Here is a 16,721-nt window from a genome sequence, read left to right as displayed (position 1 = left end):
CTGAGTCCCAGCCCCTGGACTGCCAGGGAATTCCCTCGTTTGCATCATTTTTTAGATTTCATATATAAATGATATCACATGATATTTGTCTTTTTCTTTTTTATTTACTTCGTACAATCATCTCTAGGTCCATCCAGGATGCTGCAAACGGGTTTATTTCATTCCTTTTTATGGCTGAGTAGTATTCCATCATATATAAATGTACCACATCTTCTTTATTTACTCCTCTGTCAACAGACATTTCGGTTGCTTCCATGCCCTGGCTGGTGTAAATAGCGCTGCTATGAACACTGAGGTGCAGGGATCTTTTCCAAGTACGGTGTTCTCTTGATATACGATTGAGTAGGTGTTTTGTGTTTGCTTAATTCTTTTATTTTGGCAGTACTCTTCTCTCTTTAATTTTTAAAAAAATGTTAACTTGTTGATGCCATGCAGGATCTCAGTTCTCCAATCAAGTAGCAAACCCAGCCCCTCTGCCCTGGATACTCAGAATCTTAACCACTGGACCACCGGGTAAGTCCCTGGGCAGAGGTGCTCAGAGTGTGTGTGTGTCGGGGGAGGATTCTTTTTTTAAAGACTTTATTACAAATCCAATGTCGCACTAGACTGTGTATGCTTTTTTTGGGGGGAGGAGCAGAAGGAATGTCGCTACAATAGAGTATGTTCCTGGGGACTTCCTGGCGGCCCATGGGCTGAGACTCTGCACCCCCCAATGCAGGGGGCTCCAATTTGACCCCTGGAAATAGATCCCACATGCTGAAACCAAAGATCCCGCATGATGCACCTAAGACCCAGTGCAGCCAAGTAAATAAATAAGCTTTTTAATTTAAGAATGAAAGCATGGAATACATTCCTGTCCCCTCTCTTCTGTCCACAGGCTGGAGGTCTCTGGGCCCATCCATTCCCCTCCCTGGCTTTTATTTTGTTCATTTATGGATGAGGAGCTTCTAGGAAACCGTCTTGCAGTCCTGTCCAGCCTCAGAATTCTGAGCTCATCCATTTCAAGTGAGCTAGGATAGCACACTCAATGTCCTGGGCGCTTCCCAGGTGGCTGAGCGGTAAAGAGCGTTCCTGCCAACGCAGGGGACGCAAGAGACTTGGGTTCAATCCCGGCGTTAGGAAGATCCCCTGGGGGAGGAAATGACAGCCCACTCCAGTGTTCTTGCTTGGAGAATCCCCATGGACAGAGGAGCCAGGCGGTCTATGGTCCATAGGGTTGCAAAGAATTGGACATGACTGAGTGACTTAGCGCGCATAAGCTTAGCATCAGGGAGTATCCGTCCTGACTCAAGGTCTCTGGCCAGGCCTGGGGGCAGCTGGAACAGGTAGGGGGAGACCATCCCTGAGCCCCCCCGGTGACCTCACACAGTTCCTCTCCCAGAACCCGCTCCTGGTTCCCTTAGCCTTCCGTGGGTCTTGGCCGCCAGCCTGGCTTTGAGTCTCCATCTCTCACCTGTCAAATGGGTCAACAGCCGACTCACTGCTGCAGGAATTCTGTGCAACAAAGGCGGAAACTGTAGACTGTCCCCCAAAGATGAGGTCCCCGAGGCACAGAACTGGGTCTCATCACGGGTAAAGTCGCCATTCCTCCTCCCCGCAACACTGGTAGGTTTCTCTCCTTGTCAATTTGTCTCCAAGAGGAATTCCAGCATTCCTCGGGTCAAGACGAACACGACAGCGGACATCTGAGTCCAGCAGTGCTCTCCGAAGTGTAATTACGGTACAGGGGGCTCTCCTGCTTCGGACTTCTGAGAAAGTTCTCATTTACACTACCCAGTGGGCCCAAATCACCCTGTGACTGAAATCCCAACCACACCCACGCAGGGCCTCCCTGCCTGCATCTCTGGATGCCCCAAGCACACCCCCAGCTGTGGGGGAAGCTCTGACTCCAGGGACTGTAGCGCAGGAAGAGGGTCTGACACAGGAGGTCTGACCCATCAGAAATGCTCAGAAGGGCTGGCGGATCAATGTAAAACCGACACGGTGATGAAGGCCAGGGAAGGATGGACGGAATGAACAAGGAGAGACAAACAGTCCAGCCCAGTGAATTCACGGCCACGTGAGTACCTCGTGGCTCCTTTAACTGATTTCAGCAATGTTTCTTGACCACTGACTTCGGGTCGGAATCTGCACAAGGTCTGAGGAGCTGTGTCCAGGACGGGGCAGAGCCAGAGGCATGATGGTGTGACTGAGCCGGGGCCACTCTGAAGGGGCGCCGGGGGGGGGGGGGGGCGCGGGGCGCGGTCTCTCTTGCTCTCCTGCCTGGAATCAACCCAGGGGCTCAGATGACCACTCTCGGAAAACAGCCAGACAAGTGATGGGCTGAAGAATCGCCAGGCAGGGTCCTGGCTCTGGGCCAGCCTCTGAATCTGGGTGGGCCTCCCAACTTTCTGAGAGTCTGCTTTTGGTTCTCCCTTCTTTCTGTTCTTCAAAAATATAGTGAAATGATTAAAGAGTTTTATAACTTGAGTTCAGACAGCACTGGATTCAAATCCAAATTCTACAGTTTATGATTTGTGCCTCTGGGCAAAGTACTTTCTGAGCCCCACTTTTCACCTCTTTAAAATGGGTCCTTTGTATTCACAAGTGCCAAGATGTGGAAGCAACCTAAGTGTCCAGTGGCAAATGAATGGATAAAAAAGATGTGACATATATATGTGTGTGTATGTGTGTATAGAAAAGAATATTACTTAGCCATAAAGAAGAATGAAATAATGTCATTTGGAGCAACACGCACAGACCTAGAAATGATCACATTAAGTAAAGAGAGTCAGACGGAGGAAGACAAGTGTCATGATATCTCTTAAATGTGGAACCTAAAAAAAATGATACAAATGGACTTGCTTACAAATCAGAAATGACTTTCAGACACAGAAAACAAATGCATGGTTATCAAAGGGGAAGGGGTGGGGGAGGATACATTAGGAGTTCGGGATTAACATGTACATACCACTGTCATGAAATAATCAGCAAGGACCTACAGTGGGGCACTCAGGACTCTGTAATAACCTATATGGGAAAAGAATCTGAAAAAGAATAGATACATGTACACGTATAACTGAATCACTTTGCTGTATATTTGGAGTAAACACATTGTAAAGCAACTAGACTCCAATAAAAATACAGTGGGCACTGTGAAAATTAAAGGTGACAACATAAAGAGCCCAGCACACTTCTTGGCATGTACTAAGCTTTTGCTAAGTGCCTGCCACCCCCAATCCCGTCCTCATGCCATCACCAGGATCACCATCACTGGCATCACCAAAACCAGCAGAGCGCCTGGTATATGACAGGCAGTCAGCAAACAGTGCATCTCAGGATTTCCCACAACCTTTGAAAGCAGAAAGAGAAAATGCATTTGTTGTTGCTGTTTTGGAGAAAGGCAAAAAAAAAATTTGTGTATCAAGTCTGAAGGACAGTCGATTGGTGGACACTGGGTTGGCAGCCTGGGGTCCCGGTACTTTCCAGTTTCAGTGTTTCAATTCTATCTTAAGGACATCAGAACTAGCACGGTTACTGTTTGCTCATCAAGCTACATTTTTTTTCCCCACTGGATCACATTTACAGCGTTGCTGCATTTTTACATCGCTACACTAATGGGTCAAAATCTTTTCCATTGGAACACATTTCTGTTCTGATGAGAGAGGCAGTGAGAAAATAGAATTCTCAGGCAGAAATCACCTCTACGGCCAAACAGGCAGGAATTCATCCATCCCAGGAAAAACCTGCCCCCTCCTGTTATTGCAAATGACAAAAGTAAGGCACAACCACACCCAGGCCCCACTGGACATGGGGTGGGGGAGTGGGGCTGGTCGGCCGGGGGGTCTCAAGCCCTGGGGGTGAGGATAAGAGAGAGAGAGTCTGAATCAGCAGCAAGGGAGGTCGCCAATCCCAGCAACTCTGCCCCGTCAGTGACCACTGGTGGTGGCCGTGACTTAAACACAGTGTCAGACTCACCCAGTGGGGAACCCCCTGGCAGTTCAGTGGTTAAGACTCTGTGCACCTAATACAGAGGGCACAGGTTCGATCCCTGGTCGGGGAACTAGGAACCCACACGCTGTGTGGTGTGGCCAAAAATAGAAAACTTAGGAATTTTCAGCTGAAGCTGAAACTCCAATACTTTGGCCACTTGATGTGAAGAACTGACTCATTAGAAAAGACCCTGATGCTGGGAAAGACCGAAGGCAGGAGGAGAAGGGGACGACAGAGGATGAGATGGTTGGATGGCATCTCTGACTCAATGGACATGAGTTTGAGTAAACTCTGGGAGCTGGTGATGGACAGGGAAGCCTGGCGTGCTGCAGTCCATGGGGTCGCAAAGAGTCACATGTGACTGAGCGACTCATCTGAGCTGATGAATTTTTGCCTAAAAAATTATGATATTTTGATTCTACTTGTTTGACTTAGTATGAATAGAATGCTAGGTTTCTAATTTAAAAAACAGACATGCAGTGGGCAGCAAAGGTTTACTGTATAGCACAGGGAACTATAGTCAATATCTTATAATAACGTATCATGGAAAATAATTTTAAAAATAAGTACATATGTACAACTGATTCATCTTGGTGTGTACCTGGAGCATTGTGAGTCAACCATACCTCAACAACAACAACAACAACAAAAATATATATATTTTAAAAAAAGGAAAGAACAGATTGGCCCTGATGGTGTGTGGAGGAAGGTGTGCCTCCCTCAGCGTGGACAGAGCAGGGTAGTTCCCTAATTCCAGGAGAAAGTCCCCACAGCCTGCGCTGACCTAGTGGCCTCATGCTGACGGGATCCACTGGGAACAGAGTCCAGTGATTGCCCTTCCGAGAACGGACAGGTGTGAGAGATGCCTCCACCGACATCCTCCCCTGTGCGATGTGGGCGGGGAAACTGGAAACAAGCTAAATAGACAGCAATGGAGGACAGACCTCACGCCCTGGGGTATCCCACTCGGGTTTACTGGCACGGAGAGGTGCCACATGCAGAAGGCCACCTAATGCCACAGAAGAGGATTACAGTAAGCCGGTAATGCGCGTGTGTGCACGCTAAGTTGCTTCATTCCTGTCCGACTCTTTTCCACCCTGTGGACTTGTAGCCCACCGGGATTTCTTTCCATGGGATTCTGCAGGCAAGAATAGGGCACGGGCTGCCGTGCCGTCCTCCAGGCGGACCGTCCTGGCCCAGGGATCAAACCCAAATCTCTTGGGTCCCCTGCATTGGCGGGGGGATTCTTTACCACTAGCGCCACCTAGAAGCCCAAGTTGGTAACAGTTCAGCTCAGTTCCGTTGCTCAGTCGTGTCTTTGCAATTCCATGGAATGCAGCACACCAGGCTTCCCTGTCCATAACCATCTCCCAGAGTTTGCTCAAACTCATGTCCATCGAGTCAGTGGCATCATCCAACCATCTCATCCTCTGTCATCCCCTTCTTCTGCCTTCAATCTTTCCCCAGCATCAGGGTCTTTTCCAATGAGTCAGTTCTTCGCATCAGGTGGCCAAAGTATCGGAGTTTCAGCTTCAGCATCAGTCCTTCCCACGAATATCAGGACTGATTTCCTTTAGGATAGACTGGTTGGATTTCTTTGCAGTCCAAAGGTCTCTCAAGCGTCGTCTTCAACACCACAGTTCAAAAGCATCAATTCTTTGATACTCATCTTTCTTTATAGTCCAACTCTCACATCCATACATAACTACTGGGAAAACCATAGCTTTTAGGTTGGTCATAACTTTTCTTCCAAGGAGCAAGCATCTTTTAATTTCATGGCTGCAGTCACCATCTGCAGTGATTTTGGAACCAAGAAAATAAAGTCTCTCACTTTTTCATTATCTTCCCATCTATTTGCCATGAAGTGACGGGACCAGATGCCATGATCTTAGTTTTTTGAATGTTGAGTTTTAAGCCAGCTTTTTCACTTTCCTCTTTCACTTTCAACAAGAGGCTCTTCAGTTCCTCTTCCCTTTCTGCCATAAGGGTGGTGTCATCTGCATATCTGAGGTTACTGATATTTCTCCCAGCAATCTTGATTCCAGCTTGTGCTTCCTCCAGTCCAGTATTTCACATGATGTACTCTCCATATAATTAAATAAGAGAGGATGACAATATACAGCCTTGACATACTCCTTTCCAGTTTGGAATCAGTCTGTTGTTTCATGTCCAGTTCTAACTGTTGCTTCTTGACCTGCATACAGATTTCTCAGGAGGTAGGTAAGGTGGTCTGGTATTCCCACCGCTTGAAGAATTTTCCACAGTTTGTTATGACCCACACAGTTGGATCACAAGTTGGTAACAGGAGGATACAATTCAAATACTTTGAAGGAAAAATCAAAAGATATGTATACACTTTCAAAAGTCAGAGGAAGAAACTCACCCAATTAGAAATGGTGACTCAGAATGGGGTCATGATATTCCAGGTTTCAAAATTTTCCTTTGCGCTTTCCTGTGTTTTCCAAATTTCCTGCCAGGAACAAGGCCTGTTTTTGCAATGAAAATGTTAAATATCAACTATATTGAGGCTTAATTTAAAATAAGATGTCCCCTAGTTTGGACAAATGTCATTGCCTGTCCTGTCGTCCCAGAAGGCATCCTCTAGGCCTTTCCAGCAGATCCACCCCCTCTCCTGCCTCGGGCAACCACGGCCAGGTTTGTCACTGGAGGTTAGGTTGGCCTCTTTAGTGTTACTGTTACATTTTAAAATAAATAATAAGCATGGCAAAGATAACCCATCTGTTACACACCTTCATTTGCCAGGTGGATGCTCTGTAAATATGGAGCACTCCTTTTTCTGTTTCACAGACAAGGAAACTGAGGCTCACAGAAGACCTCCCTTTTCTGGCCTAGCGGGGAGCCCTCCTTTTAGAATAATGATCCTAACAGGGAGAAAACGGGCTTTCGTGAAACAGAACACTTCGGAGGAAAGGATGCACGTCCCAGAGCGTGCGTGCTACGTCGCTCAGTCAGTCGTGTCTGACACTTTGCAACCCTATGAACTGTAGCCCACCAGGCTCCTCTGTCCATGAGGATTTTCTAGGCAAGAATACTGGAGTGGGTTGCCACGCCCTCCTCCAGGGAATCTTCCCAACCCAGGGACTGAACCTAAGTCTCTTATGTCTCCTGCCATTAGCGGGGGGATTCTTTACCACTAGCGCCCCCTGGGTAGATTCTGGCAAAAATATCAGGCGAAGACTCAGATGCCCCCTACCCCACCCAGAGCTCCAGCCTAAGGGGGTCCCGAACTCACTGTGTGGCTGCTCCCCCTCCACCCCATCCAAAACTTCACCATTTTTCTGTCCCCTAAGTTCTTATTTTTTATTGATGAAGATTTTTTCTTTCTTTCTTTTTAACCAACACCCAGAAGTTTCTGAAATTACAAAGTACTTCTCCACCACGGGGTGGGGGTTGGGGGTTTGGGATGAGCACAGAGAAGTGTTTGTGTACTTAAGAAGGCAGTCAGAGATTGTAACGTAAATTTCTAACCGAAAAGTGAAAAGAAAAGGGATTACTTTTACAACGCAAAGCCTGGAAGTCAGGCTAAAAGAGGAGATCTTCGCAGCTGTTGGGATGTGGGTTTAGAAACAATGGAAATTGACCACCATCAGAACAAAACCAACAAACTCAGATGAAGGGAGGAGACCCCAGGAGAAGGGTTTAGGGCGGTTAAAAAGGGCAGCTAACATCAGACCCAGAACAAAGCCGCCAAGCCAAGCCCTTCTGGCCATCTGGGCCTGAGACCCCTGGGGCCCTGCGTGGGGATGGCGGGGGCATGGCGGGGATTGGACCTGGCTTGCATTGTCCACTCCACTCACCAGGCTGAGTCAGATGGCTCAGCCACCTGGACCAAATCAAACGCAGCCGAACAGTGAGCACCAGCCCCGCCCAGCACACCGGGGCTGCGGGGGCGGGGTCTGCAGTGGCGGCCTGGCGGCTGGGCGGTCCTCCCCTCCAGCAGGCTCGCACCTGGAGAGCCCCGCAGTGGGCGACAGCGCCCCCCGCTGACCAGCGCCGCCTTCCTCTGCGCTTCCCCGCTTCCTCCGACCACACGGACCAGTTCAGCCGCTCAGTCGTTCCCGACGCTTTGGGCTGCAGCCCGTCAGGCTCCCTGTCCTTCACTCTCTCTCGGAGTTTGCTTAGACTCCTGTCCACTGAGGCGGTGATGCTGTCTAACCATCTCACCCTTGGTAGCCCCCTTCTCCTTTTAACTTCAATCTTTCCCAGCATCAGGGTCTTTTCCAATGAAAAAGGCTCCAAAGTATTGGACCTTCCGCTTCAGTATCAGTCCTTCCAGGGAGAATTCAAGGTTGATTTCCTTTAGGATTGACACAGACCAGGGGTACCAGCAAGCCAGCAAAGGCGCTGGGTCCGACCACCCGGGGTGTCAACCCTCGCTGGCTGCCTGGCCAAGTCTGTAAGCTTCAGTGTCCTCATATGTAGCTCGGATTGATCACCAAAACTTGCAAAGCACTGCTCTGACCACAACATTCCACGTACGCAGCAGCCCCTGAGAGATGCTTGTCCTTCTCTGTGAACTGTATCTGAGGCACTGTCTGTCCACTCTCCAGTGCGACTCCACACAAGGCTGAAGCAGGCATAAGGAGGCAAGAATCCCCAGTGGGTTCGTGACCTGCCTGGGGAGTGGCTGGGTGTGATTCGTGCTGCTGAGAATCTGACCCTGGGACCCTCGCCTCTTTTAGGAGGCCACACTGCCTCCCTGAAATGCAGCTTGACCTAGATTGACAAGCCTGACAGCCTGGGTTCACCACTTACATACTGTGCAACCTTGGGTCACTCTGGCACTCTGACCTGGGCAGCCCCAGGTCACTCTGGGGCCCCCCTATCTGTTCACTGGCATCACCAACTGGATGGACACGAGTTTGAGTAAATTCAGGGAGTTGGTGATGGACAGGCCTGGCGTGCTGCAGTCCACGGGGTCACAGAGAATTGGACATGACTGAGCGACTGAACTGAACTGTTCACTGCGGGAGGGCAGAAGATGCTCAGAGCAGGGCCTGGGAGCAGGGCCTCTCCAGCTTCCTGAGCGCCTGGATGGGGGACGAAGCGGTCTCTCCGCCCACTGTGGCCTTAGGAGGGGCAGCAGAGCCGTTGAGGGTGGAACCAGAGGCCGCCTCCCCTCCTCCCCCAGCCCGATTTGGGGCATGGCCCCCAGTGCACCCTCTGCCATCCTCCTCAATGCCCTGCATTTATCTAGGGTCTTTAAAACGAAAGCTGCAGGGGAGGGCAATTAAGTTTAATAGGAGCCGCTGTCGATTTAAAGCCACAGGGGGGAAGTAATTAGATTTAACAGAAGCCACGGCTTTCTGAACCAAGACACTCAGCGTGGGGGTCCCCGGCCCATAAAGCTTTCGAGATGATGTCTTTTTTTGTAAAGACTTTCCTGGTGACATTTTCTGCGCGCTCCGTCATTAACGCCAGTCACTGGCTGGGGTATGAACGTGGTCTTTATTCATTGACATTCATCAGGCCTGGCATGGCTCTCTCTCCCTGTCTCCACTGTGGGCCCTCCCCTGGCTCAGCCACTGAGCCACTGTGGCTTCTCCCCAAAACCAGCCTCCTGGAGCCCCACATCCCGGAGTGGGGGGCAGGTGGTTGGAGGAGTAATGAGAAAGAACCAATGTTGAGCCAAAGCCTCCTAGAAGGACCCCTCTCTTTCCCGCAGGGGCATTCTCCGGATGTGGTCTCATTTTTCTGAGCCTCATCAGAAAAGCCATCCGGTTTGCAAGGGGGCGGGGGCACTTCACTGGGTGGCCCCAGTTTCCCCAACTGGTGCCTCTCCCTCCCCGCCGCTCCCCCCACCCCCCGCAGGCAGCGCCCACCACTGCTGCCCTGCCCCTCCCCACCAGGTAAGGTGCTCCCCCTGTGCCTGCCCCCCCCCCGCCCCCCGCGAACGGCACTCCCAGCCCCTGGAGAAGCTCTCAGGGACCCAAGGACAGCACCGACGACGAAAGACACAGCAAAACAGAGGCGCCTCCCTGCGCCGCGAGCCCTGGAAAGTCAGTTTCCCAGTCTGCAGCTTGCAAGCCCACCCTGCCCCCCGAAAGGCGCCCTCCTCCCAGGCTCCGGGTCCAGGGACCGCCGCGGGCCGGGCCGGGCAGACACCCGGGCTGAAGCGCCATCTAGCGCTCGCCCGCGCGACCCTATTGTTCCTCCGAGAGCCCAGGTCGCGCCTGGCCCCAAGCCGGGGGACAAAGTACTGGCGTGGAACGGGGGGCCGGGCAGGAACGTGAGAGGCCCTGAACTGCAGGGGGGAAATAAATTCCAGTGGACCGCTCGACCCCCGGGACTTTGAGGGCTGGGATCGTGGCGGGAGCGAGTGGATGTGGACTGTAGGGGAGGGGGCCCCAAAGCCGAGGCGGGGTTTTCCCCACCCGGGGTGAAGGATGCAAAGCTCAGGGTCCCCCTCCCCCGTCTTTGTGTCGGGACCCCGGCTCCGCGCAGCCCCGGCAGGCGCCCCGCGACGAGCGCACTCCCCGCGGGAGGAGGGGGGGTTGAAACCAATGGCCTGGGCGGAGGGGTCCGCCATCTCCCGAATTTCTTTACAAAATCAAACTCGCGCAGACCGGAGCGACCTGGCCTCGCCCCAGCGCCGTCGGGAGGAGCTCCCCTCAAGTCTGCACCGAAAGAGGGCCTCCTTCTCTCCCAGATCTGGGCGGGGTCGCCCGGGCGGGGCCCAGGGAGAGGCCGGGTCGGGGGGCGGGGTGTGAGTGGGTGTGTGCGAGGGGCGGAGGGCTGATGCAATCCCGATAAGCGCTTCGCGTCGCGGGCAGACGCGCTATATAAGGTCGCCGGCCGCCAGCCGCCGCGCCGTCGGAGCTGGAGAGGTGCCCAGGTGCCCGGAGCGTGCAGCGGTCTCCTAGCTCGAGGGCACGGCCACCCCGCCTCCGCACGCTCCGTCCCGCAGGGCCTCGGGGCCGCCGCCCAGCCTCCAGCACCCTCACCGCCCGATCTGCGCGCAGAGCTCCGAGCCCGAGGGAGGTGCCATGCGGAGCGCTCCGAGCCGGTGCGCCGTGGCCCGCGCCCTGGTCCTGGCCGGCCTCTGGCTGGCTGCAGCCGGGCGCCCCCTGGCCTTCTCGGATGCGGGGCCGCACGTGCACTACGGCTGGGGCGAGTCGGTGCGCCTGCGGCACCTGTACACCGCGGGCCCGCAGGGTCTCTACAGCTGCTTTCTGCGCATCCACTCCGACGGCGCCGTGGACTGCGCGCCGGTCCAGAGCGCGCACAGTGAGTGCCCGCCGGGCCCCCACCCGTCACAGCTCCCCTTCTTCCCTTTGCCTCCTTCCCGCTCCCGGAACCCCGGCTCTTGGCACTTAGCGATCTACTCCCTCCCCGACCCCCCGACTGCGGGAGGAGCTGGGGGAGGGGGGAATGGGTGCGTGGACCCACTGCACCTATGCTCTCCCCTCCCCTTCCCCCACTTCGGCTTTGGCGGACCCCCCATTCCGGGGAACTCCAGGTCTTGGCGCCTGGGCGTTCCACTCCCATCCCGGGCCCCCAGACACGGAGAGGGGCTGGTGGGGGAGGGGATTGGGGAGGACGGGCCTGTACACCCACCAGCCACTTTCACGAGTTGTGGGTCCCGCGGGTCCCGGCTGCAGTTTTGTGCTGTTTTCCCGCACAGGTCTGATGGAGATCAGGGCTGTCGCCCTAAGCACCGTGGCCATCAAGGGCGAGCGCAGCGTGCTGTACCTGTGCATGGACGCCGACGGCAAGATGCAAGGGCTGGTAGGTGTCTCGGTCCTGCCGGACGCGCGGGGGCGCGGGCCTGCGGGGCAGGGGCGCGCGCAGGGTCAGGTTCAGAGTTTCCTTGTTTTCCATGTCCCGGCCGGTGTGGAACTCGGAGGGGAAGGCGGCGAGGGGCGGACTACTCTTCTGTTCGACTTTCTAATTTGTAAGTTTATGGAGAACGGGTGAGGCCCGCCTTTGCATCCCCCTGGACTAGAGGCAGGTCCAGTCGGACGGAGGAAGTCGGCGCTTCGATATTAAACGGGGAACCCACCGTGGGCGTTTTCGGCTTTGGCGTGTGCGCCTGTGGTGCTCGCCTTCCCCTCCTTCCTTGCAGTAGTTTTTTAAAAAGTGGGGGGGGGCGGGGGGTGGCTGGGGAGGAAAAAAAGAAAAAGGGCATATTCCTAACTTGGATTTTTTTTTTTAAGTCAGAAGAAAAATTACATTTCGGATCGAAGAGACTTTTTAAAATTAATTCTTATCCGCTAAAAAAAAGTGATTATTTTGCAGCCGCGTTGGGGTCCTATTTTCGTGGCCGCGCTCACCCTCCCGTCGGGCTCACCTGTGCGTCAGGGGCCTCTTCAGGTGGGGGTGGGAGGACAGGCCCAGGTAGCCAGAGACGTCTGGGGGCAGGAAGTGTGCAGATGCCGGCTCTCTGGTCGCCGGAACAAAGGCTGAGTTCAAAGGGAACCTGAGCCCCCGGCCGCGCAGCGGAGGCTGTGTGAGGTCCCGGCCTGGTGCAGGGCCTCAGTGCAGCCCTGCTGGGCCCAGGGCTCCGACGGAGGGCCGGGGCAGGGGGGCAGCTGGGGGAGGGGAGGGCTTGGCTCTCCAGGGATGCCCTCCTTTCCGCAGCTCAGATCTCTTTGGTGTCTCACTGTTTTGTGGCTCTGATGCCCCTTTATTCTGTTTATCCAGAGATAAATAAACCTGACTGTCTCAGGTTTTATGGCATTCCGCGTGAAGGGACAAGAAAGGAGGCAAGAAAACTGATACCCAAAGCCACTCCGGCCCCGGCAGTTGCAACCTCTGTGACGTTTAGTTAGGGGTGGTGGGGGCTCCAGGGGCAGAGCCCCCCGCAGGGGCAGCTGGGTCTAACCCACCGTCATTCTAATCCAAACTGAGGTTCCCTTCAACTAAAATCCTGTTCTGCCTCTAGGTCCTGTGGTCCCAGTTTAGCAAAACTTGAAGATTAAAAAAAATAAACAATTCCACATCCTCCCAGAAACTGGAAATCGTTTCACTCTCTCTTTGGCAGATGAGATGTCAGTTTCTCCCAAAGAAACAGCAGGGTGAAATAGTCACTCTATTTGATTTTAATTTCCTTGTTTATCAGTTTGCATTTCTCCCCTCTGTCTGGTGGCCTTATTCCCCGCACGGGAGCTGGGCATATTGCTTCATTGGATGCAAGCCTTATCAGGGCCTTATCTAAGCACAGTGCTCACCCACCTGCAGTGGATCGACCTTTGTAGGCTTGGGCAGAAATGAGCCTGGGTGCCTCCCAGTGCAGTTTATGGCCCAGCCCTCCTAGCTCGCCTTGGGCTGTGCTCTGGTGTCCTGAAGACAAACTGACCCTCTGCATTTGGGACCCGACCGGCTCACTCTCAAGGCTCTGCCTACCGACTTTCTGGCCACCCACGGGGTGCAGGCTTCCTCCTGGCCTGGGGGGAGGGGGCTGCCTTTATCTCCACGATCCTGGCAGGCTGCCTGGAGGGCAGCTACTGAATAAAGGAGCCAGAGGGACTGAGGTTTCTCTTACCAGAGCTCCAGACAAAAAGGCTCAGGACCACAGTCATTTGGGTCTAAATGGGAAATAGATGCTTTCATCTGGGCTCCAGATTGGATTACTCGTGATTCTTAATTAAAAGACTGATCCTAAAAGGATAACCTAGTTAGCAGTGTTTCCCAAACCGCCTGTGGACTACAAGGGACTGTTTCATGGCAATAATTATATATTTAACATCGGGGAGGGAAACATGCGTGCCTGTCAAGGCTGTGACTTTATAGATGTTGCTCAGAACAAGACCAAGTTTAAGTGATGTGACTTAGTGAAAAAATATAAAGGATCTATGTGAACTATGTATAGATACTGAGAATATACATAGAACACATGAAATATACCTGAAGTATGTGTGTATAGTTGAAGGCTATAAAGTATAGAGGTATACAAAGTAGATATATATATTTATGTCTAATATGTTGAGTGCATATGTTTAATGTTACACATGTATTTTCTGTGACATATTACTATTTACATGTGAATTCAATGTGATGTATATTTAATGAGTACATTGCTGCTGCTAAGTCGCTTCAGTCATGTCCGACTCTGTGCGACCCCATAGACGGCAGCCCACCAGGCTCCCCCGTCCCTGGGATTCTCCAGGCAAGAACGCTGGAGTGGGTTGCCATTTCCTTCTCCAGTGCATGAAAGTGAAAAGTGAAAGTGAAGTCGCTCAGTTGTGTCTGACTCTGTGCGACCCCGTGGACTGCAGCCCACCAGGCTCCTCCGTCCATGGGATTTTCCAGGCAAGAGTACTGGAGTGGGTTGTATAACAAAAAGCTTTCATACTAAATATATAAGTACCTTTATATGTTTTGGGGCTTCTCTTGTGGCTCAGCCAGTAAAGAATCCTCTTGCCTGCAACGCTAACATATGTGTTTAGTATATATGTTTAATGTCTAACACATATTTAATGTTATATAATTTGTGTTATAACATATATATAATTAATAACATTTATATGTTAATATGATATAATATCTAATGAGTATATTAATATAACACATGCTTCGCATTTTATATATGTATATATATAACATTATACTAAAAGTGTATGTGTTTATATATGTACTTTATATGCCTCTGTGCTTTATGAACTTGCACACATCCTTGGCTGATGGCGTGGGCCGTTAGCCAATGGTGTGGACGCCTGCTCACCTGCCCCTGGTCGTCCCGCTGCCTCTGCTGGTCACCCAGCCTGGTGGGCCCCCACTGAGGCTCACGGGCTGTCTCTTTGCTTCGCAGACTCAGTACTCAGCCGAGGACTGCGCTTTCGAGGAGGAGATCCGTCCTGACGGCTACAACGTGTACTGGTCCAGGAAGCACCATCTCCCCGTCTCCCTGAGCAGCTCCAGGCAGAGGCAGCTGTTCAAAAGCAGGGGCTTCCTGCCGCTGTCTCACTTCCTGCCCATGCTGTCCACCATCCCGGCCGAACCCGACGACCTCCAGGAACCTCTGAAGCCTGATTTCTTTCTGCCCCTGAAAACAGATAGCATGGACCCTTTTGGGCTTGCCACCAAACTGGGATCTGTGAAGAGTCCCAGCTTCTATAATTAATGGAGGCACTGTCCTCTCCCCTCCACCCTGGCCCTGGAGACCAGGACCCCAGGCCTGAGGTGCTTGTGGATGGGTTTTCTACAAGTATGATCCTGAGTCCAGGTTCTATGTAGCTTTAGGAGGAAACATTTAGATCTTGTACATAGACAAAGTTTTACTTGGGCTGTGCCGGTTTCTAGCGGATAGACTTATACGATCATAAAATGGTAAGCTTTCCACCCTACCCACCCAGCTGCTACCTACCCCAGCCCCTCAGCCCTGCTGGACGAGTCTGTACTGCCCTGGTTCTGCTTGAGCACCTCCACTGGTGGGGAGCTCACTGCCTCTGGCAAGGTTCTTATACCACGCTGACCTTCTCAGCAGTTCTCTCCTCCCATCCTTTGCAGCGCAAGTGGCCAGAGGAAAAGCAGTCATTTTTAAAAACTCATGGGCAGGTAATCAACTTCGTGAAACCTCAGGTAAATCTGACTCTACTGCCTGGGAAAATTTTTCCAGATCTCAACTCTAAGAAGGACCATTGGGCCTCCCCAAGCTCCTCCAGCATGGAAGTAACTGGGTACAGACCCTGCCCACCAAGCTCCAAGAGCAGGGGGAGCCCAGAGGCCCCTCCAGCCAGGGTCAATCTTGAGGACTCCCTGCTATGGCTGGCTCTGGGGTGGACAGCCTCACATGACCCCTTGGCAACCCACCCTGGGCAGATAAGGTGGTCTACCCATCCCTCCTCTTCCCCGCCTTCTCCACCAGCACTCTGCACGTGGCCAACACTTACCCGGGGTCCGGCTGGTCCCCTAAGGTGAATGGCCACACTGCCACCTGCTTTAAAGGCATGGCCAGTCCCGGCAGCATCTTCCTTGCCGCGGTGGCCGGGGTTTCCAGGGAATCGATCTCGGGTTGTGTGGCTTTCACTTGAGGGCCCTTAGAGAAGGAACCCTACAGGCTTCCTCCCCCAAGTTCACTCGCCTCACTCTGGGGTCTGACCCCCCCCCCACCCTCTTCTACCCGCTGGGATGTTGACCTGAAAAGGTCAGAGCGAGTCCTCCGCCTGGGGTCCTGACCCTTCATTCCAAAGCCAGGAAAAGCAAGATCTGAAAGCCCCGAATCTCACCGGTAACTTGGAAAAGCCGCATGGAGATCGAGTCCGTTTTCCAGCACTTGGTTTCCACTGTGATATTTATGAGTAATTTATTGTGTTTGATATGTACATCTCTTTATTTTCTTACTTTATTTATACCCCCAAATGGTATTTATGTATGTACACGAGTTTTTTTTTTTTCTACATTAAAGCGCAATTTGTATCAAAAATTATCTGGAATATTTGTGCAGGAGGAGAAGGGAGGGGAGCAGCCTGTGTCTGCTGTGTCTGAGACTCTGATCATTGGGGCCACGTGATTCTCTGTTGGGGGCATGTGTTCCTGAATGTTCTAGGATGATGAACAGTGTCCCCAGCCGCTACTGATGATGCACCAGTAATACCCCTTCACCCCAGTCATGATAATCAAAAATGTCCAGAAGTCGCTACATTTCTCTGGGGGACAAGAGCACACTCTCATTTGATTGAGGCGCTTTGGCCTAAATGTACAGGGTTTCTTTGTGCCCAGTAACAAAGCAGGTGGCAACGCTGGGTCACGGGCCCAGTGATGTGCAGGCTGTTCTGTGACCTGCGGCA

At 52.5% G+C, this 16,721-nt stretch overlaps 1 protein-coding gene across 1 annotated transcript; it reads left to right on the top strand.

The window, feature by feature from the left end:
* The first annotated feature begins 10,379 nt into the window (after positions 1 to 10,379).
* FGF19 (fibroblast growth factor 19) lies at positions 10,380 to 15,068 on the top strand. The gene is made up of 4 exons (XM_070457090.1): positions 10,380 to 10,699; positions 10,901 to 11,220; positions 11,618 to 11,721; positions 14,744 to 15,068. The coding sequence occupies exons 1-4, from the start codon at positions 10,380 to 10,382 to the stop codon at positions 15,053 to 15,055; spliced, it is 1,056 nt and encodes a 351-aa protein (XP_070313191.1). The 3' UTR covers positions 15,056 to 15,068.
* The last annotated feature ends 1,653 nt before the right edge of the window (positions 15,069 to 16,721 follow it).

The sequence above is a fragment of the Odocoileus virginianus genome, chromosome 28 (genome assembly GCF_023699985.2).
Source record: "Odocoileus virginianus isolate 20LAN1187 ecotype Illinois chromosome 28, Ovbor_1.2, whole genome shotgun sequence".
Lineage (NCBI taxonomy): Eukaryota > Metazoa > Chordata > Mammalia > Artiodactyla > Cervidae > Odocoileus > Odocoileus virginianus.
The sequence above is the reverse complement of the archived record's forward strand: the minus strand, read 5'-3'. Positions and strand labels throughout refer to the sequence as shown.